At 51.3% G+C, this 23,906-nt stretch overlaps 1 protein-coding gene across 3 annotated transcripts in view; it reads left to right on the top strand.

Annotated features, from left to right (window-relative positions):
* Nucleotides 1-23,906, top strand: part of CLEC16A (C-type lectin domain containing 16A) — a 236,983-nt gene that overhangs the window by 107,913 nt on the left and 105,164 nt on the right. For all 3 annotated transcript variants that reach the window (XM_068967038.1, XM_068967036.1, XM_068967037.1), the window contains 2 exons: nucleotides 53-181; nucleotides 8,251-8,371. In XM_068967038.1, the coding sequence (XP_068823139.1) occupies nucleotides 53-181; nucleotides 8,251-8,371 (250 nt within the window). The remainder of the gene's footprint in view (nucleotides 1-52; nucleotides 182-8,250; nucleotides 8,372-23,906) is intronic.

Genomic DNA, 23,906 nt, shown 5'->3' with positions numbered 1-23,906 from the left:
GCCCTGGCCCCTTCCTCCCTTCAGCGAGCCTCCCTCCACGTCTGTCTTCCAGATGAAGCCCATGAACGTGGAATATCTCATGATGGACGCCTCTATCCTGCTGCCCCCGACGGGCACGCCGCTGACCGGCATCGACTTTGTGAAGCGACTGCCATGTGGTGACGTGGAAAAGACCCGGCGGGTGAGTAGGCATTGGCCTTGGCCTCTATCCTGGGCAGCCGTTCACCAGGAAGCAACCCCAGGACAGGAGAGGGAGGGTCTCCGACCACATCCAGACCCATCTTCCAGCTCGCCCTCAGAGAGCCAAAGAGCAACCCCCAGCCCCACGCCCCCACCCCTCCACAAGGGCCTAGCTTTCCCACAAGCACTGCCTTTTGTCTGGGTGTTTGTTTTTTAATTTTGGCTGTGCCAGGTCTTTGTTGCCGCCCATGAGCTTCTCTCTGGCTGTGGCTAGAAGTTTCAGTTGTTGTGGCACACATGCTGAGTTGCTCTTCGGCGTGTGGGATCTTAGTTCCCTGACCAGGGATCGAACCCACGTCCCCTGCGGTGGAAGGCAGATTCTTAACTACTGGACCACCAGGGAAGTCCCTGCCGTTTGTTATAGCAGAGACTGAGAGCTGCTGGGGGCAGGCAGGCTGCCTTCACTGAGCGAAGCTGGCCCAGCCCCAGAGCTCTGAGAGAGGAGGTGGGGCCGGGCTCCTTTGAAGGAGCGTGGTGATGCAGAGCAGGTGAGGCTGGTGCAGAATCAGCCCCGAGCGGCCGGGACCCCCGGAGATGGCGTGGCGTTAAGCTATCTGAGGGATCTCGGGGCAAGACGCACACAAATGCTGTTGTGATTATTTTTGGGCCTGCGGGAGAGGCGTGTGAAGAGGTTAGTTCTCAGAACCCAGCTGCCCTGTGCACTTCCGTTATCAGCACTTTTTTTCTGCAGCCGTCTCGCGGGGCTGTTCAGGGTACTTTATCTTCCTGGTCAGATCACAGTTTCTTTCTTAGAAAGCACCATAACCCTTTCCTAGAAAATCATTCCCTGGAGACGTGGAGGTGTGAATAAATTAGAGGAATCCATTGCCCTCATTGCTCCCGTTATCAGGCCGAGCCTCCCTCTGAGATAATCCAAGTGTACCCAGAGTGGAGGAAGTATTGTGACCTTTTTGAGAGGTGGGATTGACTCACTGGACCCGCCTCAGAGTTTGCCTTGAAAGCCTGGCGGGGCGGGGCTGGGGCACAGAGGAAGTTGGACCCGTGTCTGAAGTCAGTCTGCATTCCTTGCTGTCTGCCCAGACCCACCGCCCTCTCCGCAGGGCCCACTCTGTCTCTGAGCCAGTGATGCCTGCCTCCCTCATGCTCCCAGACAGGTGTGCGGGCCCCGCAGCCGGGCACATGATTGTTTGTGGGTGGCAGTGTTTGCACTGGACATCCTTGGTGTTGGCTTTTACGGGGGGATTGGTTCCGAGACAACTGGGTGTCACTTCTGCACTCCTTATGGAGTGGGTACACTCACCCTTGACCTTTGGTTGGTCTTGGAGATGCTCCCCAGCAGGATAACGGCAAAGCCGCACGCCCAGTCCAGCTCTTATGTCTCCACGCCAGAGAGGACCCCGTCCCGGTTCTGCTTGGCCGCTGAACTAGAAGGTCCAGCAGGCTGTGAATGCGGAGATCTGCTGCTCCGGGTCGCATCCTGCCTTCCTTTTGGTCCACAGTCCGTCAGGTTTTCTTAACAGTTATATGAGCACACAGCCTTTGTGACAAAGTGGATCATTCATATCAGTTCTTCTTAAGAATTTCCTCACATATTTCTGCAGCCACCCTAGGAGGGTGGCACTAGTATTATCCCCATCTTACAGGGGAGTAAACTGGGGCACGAAGAGGTCAAGTGATTTGCTCAGGGTCCTCCAGCTGATAAGTCGCAGAGCCAGGATTCAACCCAGGCGGTGTGGCCATTCTGACCGCCTGCCTCCCACTGCTGCCTTCATTGTATTTATTAGTCCTACTCAGTGCTGGCTACCAGGAAACACAGCCCCAGTCCTCAAGGGAAGGACTTAAAAGGGCAAGGATGGGAAAAGCAGCCTCAGTCCATGCATGCTAATCCCTTCAGGCGTGTCTGACTCTTTGCGACACTGTGGATGATAGCCCACCAGCCTCCTCTGTCCATGGGATTCTCCAGGCAAGGATACTCGAGTGGGTTGCCATGCCCTCCTCCAGGGAATCTTCCCAACCCAGGGATCAAACCCACAGCTTTTGTGTCTCTTGATTTGGCAGGCGAGTTCCTTACCACTAGCGCCACCTGGGAAGCCCACACACATCCATAAGTGAAAGTGAAGTCGCTCAGTCGTGTCCTACTCTTTGCGACCGCATGGACTGTAGCCTATAGGATTGTAGCCTATCAGGCTCCTCCGTCCATGGGATTTTCCAGGCAAGAGTGCTGGAGTGGATTGCCATTTCCTTCTCCAGGGGATCTTCCCGACCCAGGAATCAAACCCAGGTCTCCCGCATTGCAGGCAGACACTTTACCATCTGAGCCACCAGGGAAGCCAGGGCTATTTCTCCGGGAGCACAAGGTCCCTAATCCTACCTGGGGAGGGAGGCAAGCAGCACAGAGAGCTGCTCCTTGAGCCGGGCCTGTGGGGGAAGGAATGGGCGCTGCGGTGGGAGGGGTGGGGGTGCACAGAGGCCCAGAGAGTTGTGGACCATGTCTGGAGCCCCCAGGGGGCTGGCTGTGTGGGAAGCGGTGGTGCTGAAGGGGTTGCAGGGGGCAGGTCTCAGAGCCCTGGGAGCACAGCGAAGGCCTTGGCCTGGTTGGCCGGGCCCTGGCATCTTGTCCTGATGGCCTGGGGCGGACGCTGCTGGTCCACGGGAGAAATTCCAGGCTGAGGCCGACAGCGGAGGGCTGGGCTGCTTGGGCTTAGCGGTGAGCCGCTGTCTCCTCACCCAGCCAGCAGCCACCACTGCCTGCCCTGCCAGGGTCCTCAGGAAGACTCCGTGAAAGGCAGAAGCACAAAGGCCAGTGGTGGAGCCTGAGGGTGGGGGTCTTCCTCCCTCATCCTCAAGATCCCAGGACTCTGCTGCCCCCCTCCCTTGCCCCAGATGGGCTGCAGGGCTCAAACTGCCAACGGAAGCACCGGAGCCCCTGGGGTCGCTCATGTGACCTTTGTCTGTCCGACGGGTTTATAAAGCCAGCTCTCAAGTCTGGTGTCCCTGGGTTTGGTGGCAGGATGAGATAAGAGGACTGGCCACCTCAACGCAGAGCCATGGGCCCCAGAGGTTTCCCTCTGATTTCCAGGATCCGGTTTTGAAGGGGAATTTTGACCTCTCACCTCAGCCCAGCCCCTGATGCCAGGCAGCTGTCTGGAGTCCTCCTGCAGCTTAGCTCCTCCGCCCGTTTCAGACATCAGAACCCGGTGGTGCGCTCTGAATGTGAGCTAGAGGAAGTGTATGGTTTAGCAAGCAATTGAAGGCTTATGCGGTTTGTTTCAAGTCCTTTGCTCGTATCCAGAGAACATTCCATTTCGTCCTGTTGGATTCAGAGGTTTTCCTTCTTTTTTTTTTTTTCTGCCAAGTGTAGGCATTTCTAACTTGTAGGAGGCTGACGCTTTTCAGAAATACCACCCTTTATTTTCCTTAAGGACTAGTCAGAGATCAAACCACCCTTCATGGTGAATCATTCCTTTGTATGTTCATCAAAGAGCCACTGGACTCCTACTGTGTGCCAAGTGCTGCCCCGAGGGTGCGGGAGTCAGCAGAAAGGCGGCCCGCCCCGGGTGTTCCTGGTCCTGGAGAGAGGTAAAGCTTATGCTCAGGGGCAAAACCAGGCTGCCTTGAGGGCTCTGAAGGACAGAGGGGGCACTGCATTAGCCTGAGTGACCAGGAAAAGCTGCCTGGCAGAGGTGACGTCTGAACAGAGACCTGGGGAGCGAGGAGGAGCCAGCCAGGCAAAGACATGAAGGAGACCCTTTCCAGACAGGGAGCAGTGAGTGCAAAGGCCCCGAGATGAGGAAGAGTAAAGAGTGTCCAAGGTGTGGGGTGACTGGAGCGAAGCGAGTGAAGCGGACAGGAGAGGAGGGCCAGGGCCCTGCAGGCCGCAGGGAAGCATCTGGCAATGAAGCTATGTTTTCCCCCTTGCCTTTTGCAAATTATACTGTTTATTCTTTCATTTGACATATCTGTCAAGCCTTTTCTAGGAACTGGGCAAGAAGCAAGAATAGAAAGAAAATAAATAATGCAAAATAAGACCAAAATAGCAAGAGTGCCACTGAGTGATTGCAGCTGAGAAGGGAGATTCATGTTGACATGTGGTGACAGGGACTCCTGGGGTCTGAGGAGAACGTGCAGGAGGAACCTGGACTTGAGTTGGACCCACCCCACATGGAAGGGAAGTCGAGAGAAGCATGTAAGAAAGAGCACAGGCACACAAGTCACACCAGCTGAGGCAGAATCCCACCTTTAGCTGTGTGACCCTGAGCAAGTTACTTAGCTTCTCTGAGTCCCAGGTTCCTCCTGTGTGCTGCCTCTCAGCTCTTGCCGAGAGCGGGTGGAAGAGAGTGAGGTGAGGTGCTGAAGAGTGATGGAGCTGTCTAGCCTCTTAAGTGGAAAAGAAATCAAGTCTTTTAACAGTCAAAACCTACTGATGCTTAACACTAGAGAAAAGAGAGTTGGGGAGAGGATTCTTTGATGAATCTGAATTTAAGCCACTAGCCGTCTTTATGGAGTAACCATGGAAGCCATTATGAAATCAAGATATTTGCATGAAGTTTTATCTGTCCCTCCAGTTCTGTGTCCTTGTTCCCTCGTAAAACCGCAAACAGTTTTTGTGTTTATTGCTACTGACTTTGAGGAAATAGGATATTTTGCTTTTACTCTCTGGATGTGTATTGTGCATTAAAGAAAATACAATAACATCTCACAGAGTTTCAAAAGTAAGACGAAAGAATTTCCGCCGATTTCATCACCCTAAACAAATAACACAGACTTTGTGTGTCTCCTCCCAGCTTTGTCTGCAGACATGTCTTTTCATGGTTGCAGGGGGCCTGAGCCATAGACTTGCTTTCATCCTTGCTGCCTTTCTCTTTCCATTGTGAGCAAGAAGTTTTCATACTGTGATACAGTTTTAATAAGTCTTAATTTCTTACTCCTGCATAAAAGTTTATCTGGTAACTTTTGCCATAATTTCCTTAGGCGTTTTACTGCTGGTGGACATTTGGGTTGCTCCCAGTATTACATTATTTTCAGCTAAATTATAATAAGCAGCTTGACGAATATAGTGTTTCCTTTCTTTTGGCTTATTTCTTTAGGATAAGTTCCCAGAAGCGGAATTTCTGGTTCAAAGGGTATGAACATTTTTTTTTTTTTTTTGGTGACTCTGTCAGTGTTGCCAAGTTGCTTTCCCAAAGGGCTGTGCCTACTCTAAAGCGCTTCAGCACTCTTTTAAGAATGACTGGCTTCCACGGCCTCGGTGGGCTCCTGGCCTGAGTGACTGTCACTTGAACTCATCAGCTTGCACGTGCGACCAAGGTGCCAGGGGAGAGGGCTCAGGCTGCGTGTTTGTTCCAGGACCAGCCCTGGGGCTCAGGGTAGTCTTTGTACTATCTCCTGGCATCTTCAAGGTGGCCCCACGATCTGGAGTGGCAGGGACCCCCTTTCCAGAGCTCCAGCCCAGGCCTGGGGAATCACGTGACTCAGGTTGGACTAAGGTCTGTCTGACTTGGAAGCCATCCACTGCCCGACTCGTGGGGCTCTCCTTGCTCCCCACTGTATGGAAACAAACTGGAAAGGTCTCTTCTTTATAGTTAAGCTTGTCTGCGGCCATACCACCCTGAACATGCCCGATTCTCTTGATATTTAAATTTGGTCAGCTGACACCCCTTTCCAAATCGAATCCATTCTTCCTGAGTCAATCTTCCTATGGAAGCATCTGAAAGAATAAGAATACTCTTTTCCTTTTCAGTAATATATTTCAATTTGCACATTAATTGAGCAAAGTCAAGAAAAACACTCAATAAAAGCCTGGGTCCTAATCCTTCAGTCTGTTGAAGGCAAAAGCATGTGGTTGGAAGGACAGTCTTTGGAGTCAGTTCTTAGGTGAATCACCTTGGCCTGTCTGCCTGATGTCTCTAGGCTTTGGTTTCCTGTCTATAAAATGGGAACCACTCAGGGTGGTTAAAAGGCTCAAATGGGTGACACAGTGCAACCCCCACCCGTACCTGGCAGGCCGGAGGTACGCAGAGAGTGGTGGTTGTTTAGGGAGACAGGGAGATGATCAGATGACCTTTAATCCCAGTATCTCACCTTTCTCTTGTGGATTCTTGGAGTTGTGGGGCTGGTCTACATGGCCCGCCAAACCCTGTAGACGCCCATGGGAGCCCCGCTTTCACCCAGGTGGAGTACTTAGCCCTGTGGGAATCTGCCCTCACATTCATGAGCCCGGGCTGCTCACACTGTGTTTGTAGAAACACATCTGCTGATTATTACAGATGTTTTATGAAGACTGCTCTTCAGAACTTTTCAGAACAGGAAATTCCCTGGTAGTCCAATGGTTAAGGCTCCAAGCTTGCAACGCACCAGGGAGGGGTTCGATCCCTGGTCAGGAAACTTAAGATCCCACATGCCACACGGCATGGCCAAAAAATAAAACAGCATAAACATGTAAACAGAAATGTTGAGAACAATCGAATAATACACTCATGCCCCCACAACCACCATCTTTATCATATGACAGTTTACATTTCTCCAGTGTTTCTGGCTGACTAAGGAACACCTGACGCCAGAATAGGTCCAGGAAACAGGACTGTTCGTCCAGTTTTCTGCATCAGGACGTTAAGTAATTGGCCCAAGATCTCCCGGCAGTTCTGGACCACGTCAAGGTTAGGATTCAGAGGTGTCCTCAGGCATCCTCGTTGCCTGGGTCAGCAAAAGTCAGTGCAAGGCTGGCTCTTTGCGGGCAGTCACCTGTTCCCTCCGCCCCTTGTTTTGGAAGGCACCTTGTCAAATGATGGACACCTCCCATCTCAGTGCGCAGGCCTGCAGCCTCAGAACTGGCAACAAGGGGACCTGAAAGCGGGCTGGATGGCTCACCAGTGGCGACAGTGGTTTGTCCCCATGGCCTCCTCGTGCCAAGCGATGCAGTGGCAGGAGTGAGGCGTGGCCACCCCTTTAGAGACCCTGTGCTGCCTGCTGCCCCCCCAACTATCATCTCAGAGGCTCCCCACAGCCCCACACAGTAGAGACTCCCACCCCCATCTCACACAGGAGAAAACTGATGCTCGTGGGGCTGGGGGCCTTGCCCAGCACAGTGGAGCTAGGAGTCCAGCACAGACCTTCCATACCTGACTCGTGGCTGTGTCCTCAATCATGGCAAGTGGCCTGGAGGCTGCAGGCCCCGTGGCTGCCGCTCCACTTCCTGGCCTCTGTTTGGTGGGCAAGTCAGCCCAACCTGGGTCTCATGGGGAGTTTCCTCCAGGGCAGACTGACCACTGGCCAGAGGCTGCACAAGCTTCCCAGGCTTCCAGCCTGGGGTTTGGCTTTGTTCCCGCTCCCTGGAAACACCCGCTCACCCTGGGGTCCGCCAAGACTCTTCCTTGATGGGCCAGGAACCCTGTGCTGATGGGCCCCCTCCGTCCCCATCTCTGTCCCTGTCTGAGACCTGAGGGCTCCCGGGGCACTGACATCACTGCATACCTGCCAGGTGCCAGGTCTGCTGCCCTGAGAGGGCACAGCCCCTGTTGGAAGGCCACGGGGCCAGAGCTCCAGGTGAAGGGCTGTGCGGTCTGGTGGGCTCTGAACCCCACCCGCATCTTACCTTCTGTCTCTCCTGCCCTCACATTCAGTTGGTGGGACCTTGAAACCCTCATGGTTTGGTTTTCAGATTCTGAGCTGGTTTAGTTAGAAGAAACCTGGTTCTGGCCCTCCCTAGGTGTGAGCTTGGGCCAGATCACATGGCCTCCGTGGGTCTTGAGCCTTGAGTGCCAAGCGGGGCTGCCACGAGGTTTACGTGACCCTAGAGGGAGGGTCCTGGCAGATGACAGGTACTCAGTGAGGTACAGTGGCCCCAACCCGAGCCTGTGGATTATGGCACACAGGCTGCCTCCTTGACTTTTTTATTGTAAATCTTGGTTCTGAAAGCACCAGAACCATGATGCTGAAAGAGGTGAGCTTTGTCTTGTTGTTTTAAATCTAGAGTCATTGTGTGATTTCTCCATACGGAGCTTCTCACCAAAATGACTTCACTCTTCTCTGCTCTCCGAACTGTTGGTCCAGGCCATCCGGGTGTTCTTCATGCTCCGTGCCCTTTCCCTGCAACTGCGGGGGGAGCCCGAGACCCAGCTGCCACTGACGCGAGAGGAAGACCTGATCAAAACGGACGACGTCCTCGACCTGAGTGAGTTGGTCATCTTGAGTCACGGTGGCGGGGGTGGGGGGACACCACCAGGCTGGCTCATACATCACTGGGAGGCTCGTGGGCGACCTGCATGTCGTACTGGGGTTGATCTATTACCGTGAACTTACAGAGCGCGCATGTTACACAAAACTTTCGGAAAAGGGGCCCTAGATTCTGGACACTTGGAGTCAGTCTGTGGGCCCTGCTTTCTGGAGACCAAGGGGAGCTGTGCAGTTGTTTTGCTGAAATATCTGTGCATGGTGACTGGGGTCTCAAGCAGGGGTGGGCACAGCTCTGGGATCCCTGCCCCTCCATATAGTCGTAGCAGCACCATGAGATTGGTTGTGTGTGTTAAAGGTGGTCTGTATGATTTTAATGAGTAAGGGATCCTGGCTGCTTAAAAAAGGAAAGTTTTCAAAAACGCAAGCCGCCAGCATTTAGGTAAAGATGAAGGCTTTGGAGGCCCAAGAACCTTGTGCTTAGCCTGAAAGCCTGAGCATCCAACCAGTGCCTCAGCGCTCCCCTCTTCAGTGTGAGATTGAGATTTAAAGGAGACAAAGAATATAAAGCCTGGGTGTGTTCCTATAACCCTTCTCCCATTCATATAACTCTTTTCTTCCTGTTATTTGCTATAGCATTTTGATATATTAGCACTCTTTAGTTGTGAGAGATAGAAAGGCCAACTTAAACTAACTTAAGGAAAAAGAAAGGCAGATTTCACTGATATCAGTGTAAAAAGCTAGATATCCAGTTTCAGGCATGGTTTGATCTAGGTACTCAAGCAGTATCATCAGGAAACTGCCACCTTCCTTCCCTCAGCTTTTCTTTCCTCTGTTCTGGCTTCATCCCCCAGAGAGCTCTCACCAAATAGTGACAAGATGGCCATCAGCACCTCTAAGATCTGCTGAACTGGCTAAGCAGCCCTGACAAAAACAGAGCTTCTCTTTCCCTATAACTTTTATGGAAGTCCAGGGCAATGCTCTCATTGGTCCACCTTGAGTCACATGACCATTCCTGACCCGTCAGTGGTCAGCAGAATGTGATTCACTGATTGGTTAGGTCAAGATCACGTGCTCAGCTGTGATGCTGGGAAGGTGGGACCTGCTCCTTTTGAACCCCATCACCTGGGAGTGAGGAAGGAGGGGGCCCCCAAAGAAACTTGAAAAGAAGAGCTGGGAGCTGGAGAGGCAGAAATGGCAGGTGGCCACTTTGTAGTGGACGATGAGAGAGAGAGCTCTTGTTTTAAATCAACTTTATTGAAATATAGCTTGCATCCAGTAAAGTTCACCGAGTTTTAGTGTACAGTGGAATGAGTCTTGACAAAAGCTATTCAGTTGTGTGACCTGCAGTTATGATGCAGACCAAGGAGGGTTTGTATCTTTTGAGCCAGAGGCCCCTGCCCAGCTCTGTATTCTCTCAAGCAAGTGATTGAAACCACCACGACTTTCGTTTCCTTGCCTGGAAAATGGGGATGATCTTCATGATGTTACGGGGCTGCTTTGAGACTTGAGTGAACCATAATATGAAACATAAGATGACCGAGTCTAGTGCCTCACATGTAACTGTGCTCAGGAAAATGGAGTCAGTATTGCCTGATAATCACACCCAGTGATGCATATAAAGAGCATGCTGCCTGACACGTGGAAGGTTCTCCGTAAATGATTGCTATGGGTTTTGCCTGGTTGTCTGACTCCTTTGTCGTGCCTCATTTTTGTTTATGCTCCTTTATTTCTTCTCTCTCGGAAGAGCAAGGAAACTGCATCCCCTCTGTGCTCTATGCCCATCTTCTGTGGCCCTTTCCTCCTTAAAATATGGCCACGGGGATTTCTGCAAAGGTTTAAATTGATGGCATAGGCTGGAGATACCCATAAACCCATCTTTCTCTGATTGGATTAAAGGAAAGAGAGAAAAACAGTTTGCTTTAACGGGGCCTCTCCATCAGGGCAGCAAGAATGTTTGCATCCATGAAATGGAATTAAATTTTATGCTGGGAATTCACGTACCCTGCCTCCTCCCAGAATGGCCTGCTGAAACAAAGGTTAAAAGTATTTCACTTATCAATTTTAATTGATTAGATTGCTAGTTGAGATCACTTAACTGAGCCTTTTTGGGTAGTTGGCCATTAAGAAAGTAATGGCTGTCTGTCTTTACCCAGCGTGATTGCAAATTATGTCTTTGCTAAAGAGGGTGCCGGCCAGAGAATACTATGAATTATGGATTTTATGAGCATATGGTATGAGAGTAAGATATGCATGTGTTGACTTTCTGTGTGTGTGATTATTCTTAAATGCTAGAGCTTCTCACTTTCCATTGGGGAAAAATTAGCAATGCTTTGCATTTTACCAAATGCCTCCTGTGTATACTAAAGGTAGGAAGCATCCTAGTATAGGTGAGGGCATTCAGATTTGCTAAATTTTGGAGGCTGGGCTTGCTTCTTAGGAGGTCATGTTTTGTCTCCCTGAAGCTTGAGGAAGCTGACTCAGGGAGGAGTGTTTGGGGTTGGTCAACTGCTTAAATGGGTTTAAAGGAATGCAGCAGGAAGAGTTGACTTTAAGTGTATTTACTAAACCTGTCACCCCTCGGTAAGAAACCCCAGCATCAGAGCATTCAGAAGCCATCCCATACGTCCACTGACCAGGTCCACTGACCTGCCAGGCGTGGCAGGTGAGCTCTGCCAAGGTAGCTTCTGAGAAAGGGCATCAAAGAGGCCGTCACCCTTTGGAAAAAAAAATGTACCGAAAGCCTGTTCTGTTTTCACTGGAGAGGAGAGCGGCGTGGGGCAGAGTCACGGACTGGCAGCCATGGGGGAAGGAGGGGAGGGAGGGAAGGAGAAACAGAAAGGCAGTGGGAAGGGAAGACCAGAGTAGACTTGACGAGATAAAAGAGATTCGATTTTAGAGGGAATGAAACTGAGAGTCTCTATGCACCCAGCCTTCAGCTTCATAGTTCTTATCCTTTTGTGGAGCCTCATTTCCTCAGCCCCGCTGTTTCTCTTTTTAACCAGCACCCCCCGCCCCCTCTGTATTAAAGCAAATGGGCCTGCATCTGTAAATACTCCTCACTAACAGATAAGGACTGGGCTTCTCTTCTTGATTAGACTGGTTGCCACCATTGCAAAAGGGAAGCTTCCCAGCCCCGCCACTGCGCTGGGTGGAGCTGGAGCTGTGGCCTGGGCTCCCCTGTGTTCTGCCAGCCTGGCCCCATTGACGCTTGAGTTTGCAGCCCCTGCTGTAGCTGGAAGTAAGAAGCTTTGTGACCTTGCTCAAGGTCTTACTGCTTGCCAGGCTCAGTGGCTTTGCCATAAAGATGGTCTTAAATGACTTTGCCAGGAGGGCTGTTGAAGATCAAATGAGATCGCATTCATGAAGCATGCGGCACCTGGCTTGGCACATAGTAGGTTCTCAGTGACTGAGAGCCAGTGAGTAACCGGCACAGAACTCATACTGTGGGGCACCCTGGCTTGGCATTTTTTGCTTCGACAACATTTTGGGGAGTGCCTCCCAAAATATTTAAACCAGTTCATCACTTATGGGATGGCATCATTTGGAGGTGAGGGAAGGGTAAGAAAGATGGCTCTGGGTAAGAAAGACCACCACTTCCTGGTGGTCCAGACTGGTTAAGTGGTTAAGACTTTGACGTTCCAGTGCAGAGGGTACAGGTTCGATCCCTGGTTGGGTAGTTAAGATCCCACATGCCTTGTGGCCAAAAAACCAGAAATCACAAAACAGAAGTAATATTGTAGTAAATTCAATAAAGAGTTAAAAAAAATAAAAAAGACTGTGTGGGAACAGATGAACGGCCCTGTACTGTGTCTAGGCCGCCAGGCAAGCACTCCTGCACAGGCACCACTGGGCCAACTGACCAACAACAGGTCAGCGGTACCCTGAACTCAAGCGGAGGAGAACCAGGTTCCTGCCTGTCTGCCTGCAACCAGATAACATGGGCAGTGACAGCAGGGGAAATTCCCCAGTCATCTGGACACCCTCAGGAGATGCCAGCCATCTTCAGGAAATGTCCATATGGGCCCTTGAAATTGACGTAATTGTAGCCATGCCATGTACAGCACCCACCTAGTCTTGTATCCTGATTTTTAAAATGCATTCACTGAAACCCATCCATTAATTCAGCTCCTTATTGAGCACCTACTGTATGCCAGGCACAGTGCTGAGATCTGGGATGTGATAGTGAACTAATAAAGCCAGACTTGGCCTCTGCTCTGTGGTGCTTCCAGCTGGGGGCAGGGAAGGGACCACAAACAGGTAAGGGAGTAAGAGCTAACTACACAATCGCGGGTCAATGGAGGTGGCTCTGTGGAGATGATGAACGGGGTCCAGGGCTAGAGAACAATCAGAGAAAAGGCCTCAGCGGCTGGTGAGAGAAGCGCCTCTGGAGAGGCATGTGCTGGGGGAGCCAGAATATTCCGTAAGAAAATGCAGAGATGAGGCCCGCCAGTTTGGGAAGGGGGAGGTGGAAGGTGAGAATGGGCTTGGTGTGTCACAGGCAGGTATGGCTGGCAGGTGAGGAGTAGGGGAGAGAGCAGCTGAGATGAACAAGATCTCAACTCCAGTGCGGGGGGAAGTCAGCAAAGGGCGTCTGTGTGGACAGCTACCCTGATTGTGCACTTCTGGGACAGGAGCTGCCGGGTCACACAGTGCCCGCACAGGCCCATGAGCCGTGTCCAGGGGCTGGAGAGGCCACGTAGCCTCGTGGCTCTGAGCCTAGGCTTGGGAGCCAGGCTGTGCTGGGAGAAATCCTAGCTCGGCCCCTTGCCACCTGCCAGCGTGTGTCCTTCAATGAGTAACGTAATCTCTTGGTGCTTTGGTTTCCTCGTGTGTAAATGGGAGTTGCTGGGAGGAGGCAGTGAGTTAATACATGTGACGTGCCTGGAACAATGCCTAGCACAACTTCAGGGAGGCCAGTTATTAGGTTGCAGCATTGGCCCCGGAGCCAGTGACAGTGGGGAGCAGGGCGTGGGGACGTAGCCCACACATCTCCCAGTTGGTAGCAGGCTGCTCCATCTTGGGGGCAAAAAACTGGGGCTCTTTCTTGACTCCCTTCTTCCTCTCAAACTCAGCATCCCACTGGTCACCACACCTAGGCAGTTCCCTCCAGGTCGATCTGGCCGTCTCTCCCAGCTCCACTCCTTAGCACCCGGCTTGCCCTGCCATCATCTTTCACCTGCGCCATTGCAGAAACCTCAACCAGTCCCCAGCTTCTGCCTCGTCCCATAGGGTTTATTCTCGACACGGTGTCCAATGTCATCCTCTTAAAGCATACCCTGTCCTCCTCAAAGGCCTCCTCAAAGTGGCTTCCATCCCACTCTGACCAGGAGGAGAGATATTTACAGGGGCCCATGAGGCTGGGTGTCACCTAAGCTCTCTCTCTGTCCTTGCTGTTCTTCAGACACATCAGGCGTGTTCCTACCACAGGCCTCTGCTCTGGCTGTGCCCCGCCTCCCAGCCTGCAGACCACTCACACCCCCGGAACAAGCATATCTGTGGGCGCGTACAAGGGCCACGATTCCCACATGTGGCATCCATACTCTCAGTTCTCCATCTGCCTTTGAGCCCTGGACCAAGCCCCTCCTCTTTGTTATCCTTTGTTTGTTAATGAATAGGAATGTAATATATTCCTGTTTCCCCAGTTTTAACACTTTCTGTGCTTCATCCCAGCACCCGTGCAGGCAAGAGCTTTTAGACAAAGTGGACATCTCCAGCGGTGCTCATCTAAATGCCTAAAGAGTCGTTTCCAGCAAGAGTACCGTGAAGCTCCCTAAGCAAGTTATGTGGTTAGATTGTAAGTCCATGAAAATGTGAGCTCATTGATTTGCTTCTCTCACAAGGCCAGGGCTAGTTTTGAGATCCTGTCCCTTCTGGAAAACCCTCTATGTTGCCGTATTATGCTGATGGCCCAGTCTTCATCATGTACCCCATCTTGACGCGAATGAGAAAAGAGCATAAATAATAGAGACTCTAGCATGAAAAACAAACCCAGAATCCGGGCTATTCTACAAGATACTTGATTTGAACTTTTCATAAATGGGAGAAGTGTCGGGCAAAACCGAACAGAGCAGTGAGAGCCAGGGACCAGTTCTAGATTTTAGATTATCAAAACGGAAGAGACCTGACAGCTGTCCCCTGAGATTGGATCCTGGATTGAGGAATAAAGACAGAGTAGATTTAGGGGGCTTTTGGGGGTTGAATTGGAAAAAATTTGCATGTAGCCTGTGATTGGATAATGTAATCAAGGTCAGTATTACCTTTCTTGGGCGTGATGATGGCATTGTGGTTCTGTGTGGGAAAACGTCCTTGTTCTTAGGAAGTACAGACCGAGGAGCTCAGGGGTAAAGTGCTGTGTTGCTTGTCACTTTGGAATGATTCAGAAAATAAAAGTATGTGAGTGTGTCGGTATAGTGAGAGAGGAGGCAAATGCCACTGAATATTAACCATTGGTAAATCTAGGTCAGGGGCCTGTGTGGGCTTATTTTGACAGTTGGAGCTTTTTCAAAATAAAAACTTAATGAAGTGGAAAGAAACAGGTCAAATCCTTGAAAATCAACATTTAATTAATGAGGAATGTTGTTGTTAAGTCACTAAGTCGTTTTCCGACTCCTTGCGACCCCATGGACTGCAGCACACCAGGCTTCCCTGTCCTTCACTATCTCCCAGAGTTTGCTCAAATTCATCCATTGAGTCAGTGATGCCATCCAGCCATCTCATCCCCTGTCGACCCCCTTGTCCTCCTGCCCTCAGTCTTTCCCAGCATTAGGGTTTTTTCCAGTGAATTGGCTCTTCACATCAGGTGGTCAAAGTTTTGGAGCTTCAGCTTCAGCATCAGTCCTTCCAATGAATATTCAGGGTTGATTTCCTTTAGGGTTGACTGGTTTGATTCCTTGCTGTCCAAGGGACTCTCAAGAGTCTTCTCCAGCACCACTGTTTGAAAGCATCAGTTCTTAGGCACTCAGCCTTGTTTATGCTCCAACTCTCACACCCATACATGACTGCTAGAAAAACCATAGCTCTGACTATATGGACCTTTGTTGGCAAAGTGATGTTTTTGCTTTTGTTTAGGATTAGGGGCTCTGGGTTTGAATCCTGGCTGTGTGACCTTGAGCAAACTAGTTAACCTTTCTGAACCTTTTTCCTGATCTGTGAAGATGGGGAGATGATACTGCCTGCTTCAGAACTGTTCTGTTGATAAAGAGTGAGTCCATCAGAAGTGCTCAGCATCCTCCTCCACGTGTGAAAACTGTTCTGGTAGAAACAGTCATTAGCATTCTTCATCCGAACTGCACGTTGGGCACAAAACAATTTTTCTGAACTAGCCAGTGCTCCGGAGGAGCTCTGACAAAGCGAAACCTTGACTGTTTCTGTCCAGGGGATACATTGACAAGTGGAGGAGACCACATGGGCCTGTTAATTAGATAGAAAGAAAGAAAATGAAGTCTCTCAGTTGTGTCTGACTCTTTGCAACCCCCTGGACTGTAGCCTGCCAGGCTCCTCCATCCATGAGATTTTCTAGGCAAGAATACTGGGGTGGGTTGCCATCTCCTTCTCCAGGGGATCTTCCCGACCCAGGGACCGAACTTGGGTATCTTACATTGCAGGCAGACTGTTTACCATCTGAGCCACCAGGAAAGCCCTGTTAATTAGATAAGTTTCCTGGAAAAAATGACTTTTCAGGAAAGTGGGTGCCAGCTGATTGGAGAAGAACTGAAACCTGTAAGAGAGGCTTGATTCAGACCCTGATGACTCCTCCGGGGCAATTTAGTTCAAGCGTTTTCAGGCCTGGAGCCCCAGAGAAGTGGTTTGTTCGGTACCGACATTGGAGAGGACTAATGTTGTTATCATGAAACCCGAGAGGCGAGTATGGATATGGCTTTGGAAGTCCTATCTCAGGCAAGTGTGATTTTGTGGTTCTTCGGCCTGTACTCTGTCTCTGTGTTTTATCTTTAAAGGGAATACGGTCCATGCTGGGTCTCTTCTCATCGCCACCTGTTGACTTGGAACCAGTCCTGACCCTACTCCAACCCCAGGGTCAGGGGGTCAGCAGCCATCCCACTCTGCAGCTCTGCCCCCTTCCCAGCCCAGACACTCTGTACCCAGTGTCTTCTATGTGGGGGTCCCAGCCCAGGGCCTTGCCCCGCTCTGGTCTATCTGCTGTGTGGCTGGCCTCCGAAAGGCAAGTCTACCCCACCCTTGTCCATTTCATACATCCCTTTCCCGCTTGCAGATGTCAGAGCTCCTGGCCCTCCTCTTCGGCCTTATATCTCCCTGCTTCTGAGCCCACCTGGCTGTGGTGCTGCTCACCGGTTTCTAGACACAGCACTCTGGCCATTCCCCACCACTGGGCCTTTGCCAAACTTGTCCTCCCAGCCTCCTTCCTCCTCCCCAGGCACACCTCAAATATGCACTCAGTGCTTTGTTTTTCTGTCCCTAGTAACAGGACCTGTCGCGTGGGAGGCACTCCAGGAAGGCTTGTTGGGTTGAACTGATTAAAACTTTAGTGTGTATAGTCACTCAGTCAGGTCTAACTCCTTGCAACCCCATGGACTGTAGCCCACCAGACTCCTCTGGACTCCTCTGTCCATGTGGTTTTCCAGGCAAGAATACTAGAGTGGGTTCCCTTCTGCATAAACGTTTAAGGCACTTTCATTAACACAAAAGTGGCATTTCTAAAGGTTGTCTTGAGTAATTTGAGACAGTTGGATTGTGAAATAAAAGAATATTTGTTTATTGTTACTATGATATTTGAATAGCCAGGTTTTCAATGCAGACTTTTTCATAACCCTGTTGAAATATACCAAGAATCTTAAATCCACCCCGGTGTTTTCTAAAAATGTAGATGGTCCTAATTTCAACAACCTCAAGTCATTTTACCTAAGGACTAAAATGCTGCTTTTTACCCCCCCTACCCTTGTTTGAAGCTAGAACCCTGAACTAGACTGATAAGGAAAAAATCATGTTTGAGTTAAACCACCAATTCTCTCAGGAAATGGAAAACATGGCATTAACAGCGTTTTCCCCCTGCCCCACGAATTAGGCTGCCTCTCCATGTGCTTGATGAATAACGTTGCTGGCCCCTTTTCAGAAATGAAGTAGAAATATGGAGAAATGAAATTTGTGTCTTATAAAGTGACTGGAAATGTGATTATAATACAGCTGTCAGTTTTGTTCAAGTGGAAAATTTTAAAGCAAATCCAATTGCAACATTATTTGGTTCTCTTCAAGCAGGGTGATGTAGCTGTTTCCTACATATTGATTATTTGATTGGTACCTGTCTACTGGACTTTTTTTTTTCTCAGTAGCACTCATTGATGTGGTTTAATGTATATTCCTGTAATCTTTCCCTGTTTTTATAAACTTACAATCATAATCGAGCTACATTAGAAAGACATGTTCTGCTGAAATCACAAGGTCACCTAATGGCTGTGCCCTCTGTTGTGGGTTATGTATTAAAAGTAGTCCTAGACAGTTCTGAAAAAGACAAAAATGATTATTTTTTCCCCCTGCAAGGCAGAATTTCTAGATTGCATCCTGTGCCTTGGAGGAGATAAGGCATTTGAGTGTAGAGACTGGCTTTTGAGCTTTCTCCTTCCTTGCCTAGTAAAATGATCATTTCCACTGAAGGCACGTTCCACTTTTAAGTATTTCCGACCCCCCCACCAACCCAAATCCCAGTCCTTGCCAGGCGTTTGAAAATGGGGCCACGGTTTTGATTTCTCTGATCTCAGGGGACCTGTGGGTTAGATTTGCTCCAGGAACATCTTCCGTGGCATGTCAACACCCTTGGGAAGTGGATGCAGCTGCGTCTCAGGGCAGCCAGGACCATGGATGGCACCCAGGTGGCAGCAGGGGTCCCAGCTCCAGCACTGTCAGACTCTGACACAGCCATGCCCCCCAACCTCAGATCTCTGTACTTCCAGGAAAGACACCCCCCACCATGCTGACACAGTGCCTGGAGACTTTAGGGGGCCCAACAGAGCAGCCCCTCTCACTTGACCAGCATTCCCTGTCAGTAAACAGAAGTGTGTACCTTGTGTTCACTTGGGCCCAAAGCCTTGGAGAATCCTGCCTCCTCCCATCCCTCTAACCAAGCTCTGCAAGTTTGGCCGGTTCAGGCATCAGATGGATCCAGCATCTTACTCCCACTCAGCACCTTCAGCACCTCCACCCTGACCTGGACTCTGGAAGCCACCCTGTGACTGGCGTGCAGCTTCTTCACTGCTTGTCTCTGCTCTCCTCCATCAATCAGGTGGCTGTCAGAGCCCTCCGGAGGCCTGGGCCCCCGCCCCTACTGTGCTTCTCCAGGTCACAAGGTTTGGGGGCGAGTCCTGCCCCAGGCGCTGAAGCCAGCCTCCTTGATCACTTCTTCAGTTCTGGCTGCTGGAGGGGGCGGCAGCAGTGAGCTGCCACAGGAAACAAATCCGTGGGGTAGCTGGGTTGAGGGTTAACGTTGAGTTTCAAGACATCCCTCGCGGCAGCCCACTCGCTGAGGCTGTCTGGGGCTCTGCCTACACGGGGCTCTTCAGCCCGAAGCCAGCAGTTTCCCCGCCACCCCGCCCGGCTGGCAGCCTGGGGACGAGGCAGGATCCAGTGATTGCTCAGGCCTCCGGAGCAGAGGGTTGGCTTCTGGGCCTGCTCTCTGATTAACCACAGAACACCCAAAACAAATCTCTGGGGAGACTGAAGCAGTGACAGACTGTGCGTGACCTTTACCAGAGGTCCACGACAGGAGCAGGTGCCTGCCCTGAGCTATCATCTCCCCCAGGCCCCTGCCCCGGCCCAGGAGCCCAGCGCCCCTGTCCCCAGCACTTGTCCTGCTGCTCACCCTGCTCTGCTTTCAGCCAGTCCTCAGCCTCTAGCCCAGGGAGAAGACCCGGAATAGGGGCAAAGGGACAGAAGCACTGGGGAGCTGGTTGGTCACCTAGAGTCCTAAGGAAGGGTTGGAGCCGAGCACAGGGAGCACCTGGAATAACGTAGACTAGACCACTGACTCTGACTCCTGAGGAAGCCCTGATTGGAGACAGCAGGAATCCTGTGAGGAGGGCGCCATGTTCCCGGCACAGCAGGCCATCCACACTGATTTTTCCAGTGAATGTCAAATGTAGTTTGCTCTGCTGAGCTTTCAAGAAATGTGCAGGGTACTGATCTTGGGACATTTAAACGCTTAAGTTTGTCATTTCCACTTTGACATACCTAGAGATGGAAGTGAAAATTGTCTTGCCATGCTGGCCTGCATACGGCTACACATCCATGGACCTGCTCACGCCACAGGACGGGGTGGGGGCGGGGCTGATAGTCTCTGGCTCAGAGCTCCTTGTGTCTGAACCTGCCATGTGCCTTAGAATCACCGTTTTGTTGTTCAGTTGCTGAGTCACGTCTGACTCTTTGCAACCCCATGGACTGCAGCATGTCAGACCTCCCTGTCCCTTACTATTTCCCAGAATTTGCCCAAGTTCATGTCCATTGAATCAGTGATGTCATCCATCATTCTCTGCCACCGTCTCATCACTTTAGGGGTTTCAAAAATGCTCCGTGCCCAGGCACCACTCCAGAAGGTTCTGATTCACTTGTTTGGAGGATGGGCCCCAGCCTCTCTGGTTGTCAGCGCTCCCTGGAGGATTCCATTGTGCAGCCAGTGTTGCAAACCCATGGGTCGGACAGAATGAGGAAGTTTCTGGAACTCCATGCATGGTCTCTGCTCTGCTGCTGTCCATGAATTCTGGTTCCCTCTCAGAGCTCTCCCTGCTCACCTCCTCATCAACCGGACGTCACCGGGGAGGCTGGCTTTGTGGCCTGCTGCACTGGGCGTGTCTCTCTCTAGGCTCTGCAGTCCACTTCTCAGGTAGAGACTTTGTGCCAGGCAAGTCACCCTTACCAGACCCCTTGGGAAGGTGCCACGTAGGAGAGTCATGTCTCTCAGTGAGCCAACTCAGCTGGTCTTCACTCCAGGACTGAAATTGAGCACCAGAGGAGAAAGACAAGAAATGTCTTTCCCTGGGAGCATCTACAAGGCAGGGCCCTTCGAGCAGAGGCAGGAGAGCCTGAAGGCCCTAGAGGGAGGCATCGAGTCCCACTTGCCACCTCCCTCTGTTGGGTGGCAGCCAGAGCAGTCGCGGCAGCTAAACATTTCTTTCCCTACTCCCTTTCTGAATGCAGTTGAATTTTTGCAAGTTCATCATGCAGGCGGTGTGCTTCTGCCTTAGATGAAGACAGACAGATCACTTCTCCTTTCCAGCCTGGGACACCTTGTTGGGGAGAGGAAGCGCCTGGTGACCAGCAGGGCCTCCCTGACCACCACACTAGCCCAGCCCTGCCACTCTACCTGGTGCCTGCAGGCTGGGCAAGGCTGTACCCTCGCCGCCCCGACCATCTCTGCAGCACTGAAACCCCAGCCCGTTCCAAACTCTCCAGTTGTCCTGAACCAGCACCAGGCCTGGAACCAGCCTGCTCAGCTTCAGGGACAGTCGTAAAAATGCCCCGGGAGCAGCCAAACCAGGAGGCTCAGGAACCAGTAGGCTGAGCCTGCTTTTCCAGGTCTCCCCACATTTAAACCGTCTTGCTTATAACTGAGAGCTAGACGTTCTCATCCCATCTTCCTTCCTCCCTTGGTCTGCTCAGGGCCACCAGTTTTATTTTTGGTTTGGGGGCTTTTTTTAATACCAAGGTCAAGGTGAAGTAGACCTTTCCTCTCCCTGCCAAATCCTCATACAGAAAAGCCCCCACACAGCTTCCTGGTTTTCACCTTGGCACATCCAGATTATCTTTTGCATTCATCTGTTTCATCACCCATACCCAGGCCTTTGAATTTTATAACATGCTCTCCGTTTTTTTCTGAGTGCAGTTGGGGTTTTCCAGAGCTGTGCAAAGCCAGGAAATAGGCATGTCATTTAAATAACTCCAGTTAACCTTTAGCCTGTAACTAGTGCCTCATAAAAATGTGCCTCCCTCCTGGTAGTGGGTTACATTCTCCAGAGCAGCAAAACTGACAATAATCTACAGCTTTCTCCATTCCACGCCAGGCCCCCTTCCCTCCCGCCGCCTTCAGCCCAGTGAGCCCCGGCACCAGACTCACATGGAGGAGGCTGGATGTGGAGGCATGAGTGCCAGGCAGTGTCTTGGGAAGGTTCTAGACTAGATTTCGTCAGCCTTGATGCCACTCCCTGGGGTCTTCCTGGCCCCCGGCTTCTGCCTTTCCCTTCCTGGGTCCCACAGGAATGATAATAAACACCACCTGTTGGTCCTTTTCCTTGAGCCAGGCGATGTAGTATTTGAAACGGGTTAACTAAAGTAACCCTCACAGCCTGGCCACGTAGGTCTTGTTATTATCTCCATCTTATGGACGAAGAAGCCCAGGCACAGAAGGTAGAATAACCTGCCCAGGGTCTCACTCTGCCAGGAAGTGGGGGAGCCAGGACACACACACAGGATTCAGACCCCAGACTGTGTACACTTGCCTCTGGGCAGTGAGCCCTCCTCCTTTCACCTACCCACAATCGCGTCCATCATTTACAGAGTGGTGGACCCTGTCTGGGTGCTAGAAACATGAAGAAGAATCTAACACAGCCCTCCTTCCAAGCAGCCGGTGACATCCTGGGAGGAGTTACAGCAGCAGATGGATATGGGTGCTGCGATGGAAACTGCAGGGAGCAGTGGGGAGAATAGTCCTTAGGCCTTGCCTCTTAGTAGGGGTGAACAGGGACAGGCCTTGCTGCTGAGAGCCCCAGCCATTGAGCTGAGTGGGGTTCTGAGTGGGCGTCCAGCAGGCAGCTAGGCTGGGTGAGAACGTTCCAGGCGGGGGTATCCTAAGTGAAGACGTGTGGGTGGTGTGGCAACCTGGTCATACCCTGTGTCTAGAATGTGGGGTGATATGTGTGTTTCCTGTGGCTGCTATAGCCCAGTGACTACAAACTTAATGATTTGAAATGACACAGACATTTATTATCTCACCGTTCTGTAGGTCAGAAGTCTCCCTGGGCTAAAATCACTGGCCTGCTTTCCTTTCTGGATGCTCCAGGGCAGAGTCCTTCCCTTGCCTTTTTCCAGCCTGCACTCTTGGCTCCCGGCCCCCTCCATCCTCAGCCCAGCTGTGGTGGGTTGAAGCATTCTAGTATCACATTCCTCTCACCTCCCCGTCTGCCTCCCTCCGGCACTTTCAAGAGCCTCTTCTTATTAGACAGGGCTCACCCAGATCATCTCCCCATCTCAGATTCTGTAATTTAATCGCATCTGGGACATCCCTTTGGTAAGACAACTTCACAGGTTCCAGGGACTAAAGCATGCAACATCTCTGGAGGCTGTTATTCTCCTTACCACGGCTGGGATGTGGAGATTGGCAGCAGACGGGGCCCCACGTGACACCCTGCCCCGGCTCGGGACAGCTACCCCTGGGGTGCTCCTGGGTCATGTGACCAGACCCCGCCTCCTACCACATCTTCCTGAACCTTCAGCCCCATGCAGGCCCGAGGCATGCCAGCAGGGCCCCACTTGGGTGGGACACGTGAAGACTCGTCTCTCTACACCTTCCTGCTTCCTGCCACCGTCCCCAGGGTCTCTGTCCACGGATGTCCCCCAGGTCACCTCCCCAGGGTTCCAGTACCCACCCCTTCCTGCCTTTCCTGCCAGTCTTCTCCATCCTTGCTCGAGATTCTCGCTGCTGAGGCTCTTCCAATAGTGGGTGTTCTCCCAGGCAGCTCAGACTCCCTTGTCCCCCAGACTCTCCTTTTTGACCTAAAAGGCTCCAGTGTCACCCTCTGCGGCCATCTGACCCCCTCAGTCCTGGACCACCTCACACGTACACACGCTCAGCACCACTCCCTCGGATCCTCAAGCCACAGGGTCCTCGTGGCTTCTTCTCACACATTGTTTCATCTAGCACAGCCCCACTGAAAGTGCGGGTTTTCTCCAGCCCATTTTGGCCAGGAGGAATTTTAATCAAAAGTCCCCATTTGGTTTTGAGAAGGACTTCTCTACTTTTCTCCAGGAAAGGATTAGATGGTTCTGGTCCTTAAATGGTCTGTGGTAGAATGTTAGTCCTTGACTAAAGTGGCTGAATGTAAAAATGAAATAAATGTGTTCTTGGGTTTTTTTTTCCCCCGCAAGAAATGAGAACATTGTTGACCATAATGGAAAAACATTCTGATTTAGGCCTTAAGTATATGTATGAGAATTGAGGTTCTGCAAAAATTCTTCAGATAGTTCCCTTGATTTTGACAACTCTTGTTTAAAAAAAAAAACAAAAAAACCACCATAACCTCAGATACTGGGCTTCCCAGGTGGCATTAGTGGTAAAGAATCGGTCAATGCAGGAGACGTAAGAAACTCAGGTCGCATCCCTGAGTTGGGAAGATCCCCTGGAGGAGGACATGGCAACCCACTCCAGTGTTCTTTCCTGGAGAATCCCATGGAGCATGGAGGCTGGTGGGCAGGCTGCAGTCCATAGGGTCACAGAGAGTCAGACACAGCTGAAGTGACTTAGCACACATGCACCCAACCTCAGATACTGTGTTTGTGTACATGTGTGCATTCAAGCA

This window comes from Capricornis sumatraensis, chromosome 3 (assembly GCF_032405125.1).
Source record: "Capricornis sumatraensis isolate serow.1 chromosome 3, serow.2, whole genome shotgun sequence".
NCBI classification, from domain to species: Eukaryota; Metazoa; Chordata; class Mammalia; order Artiodactyla; family Bovidae; genus Capricornis; species Capricornis sumatraensis.
The sequence above is the reverse complement of the archived record's forward strand: the minus strand, read 5'-3'. Positions and strand labels throughout refer to the sequence as shown.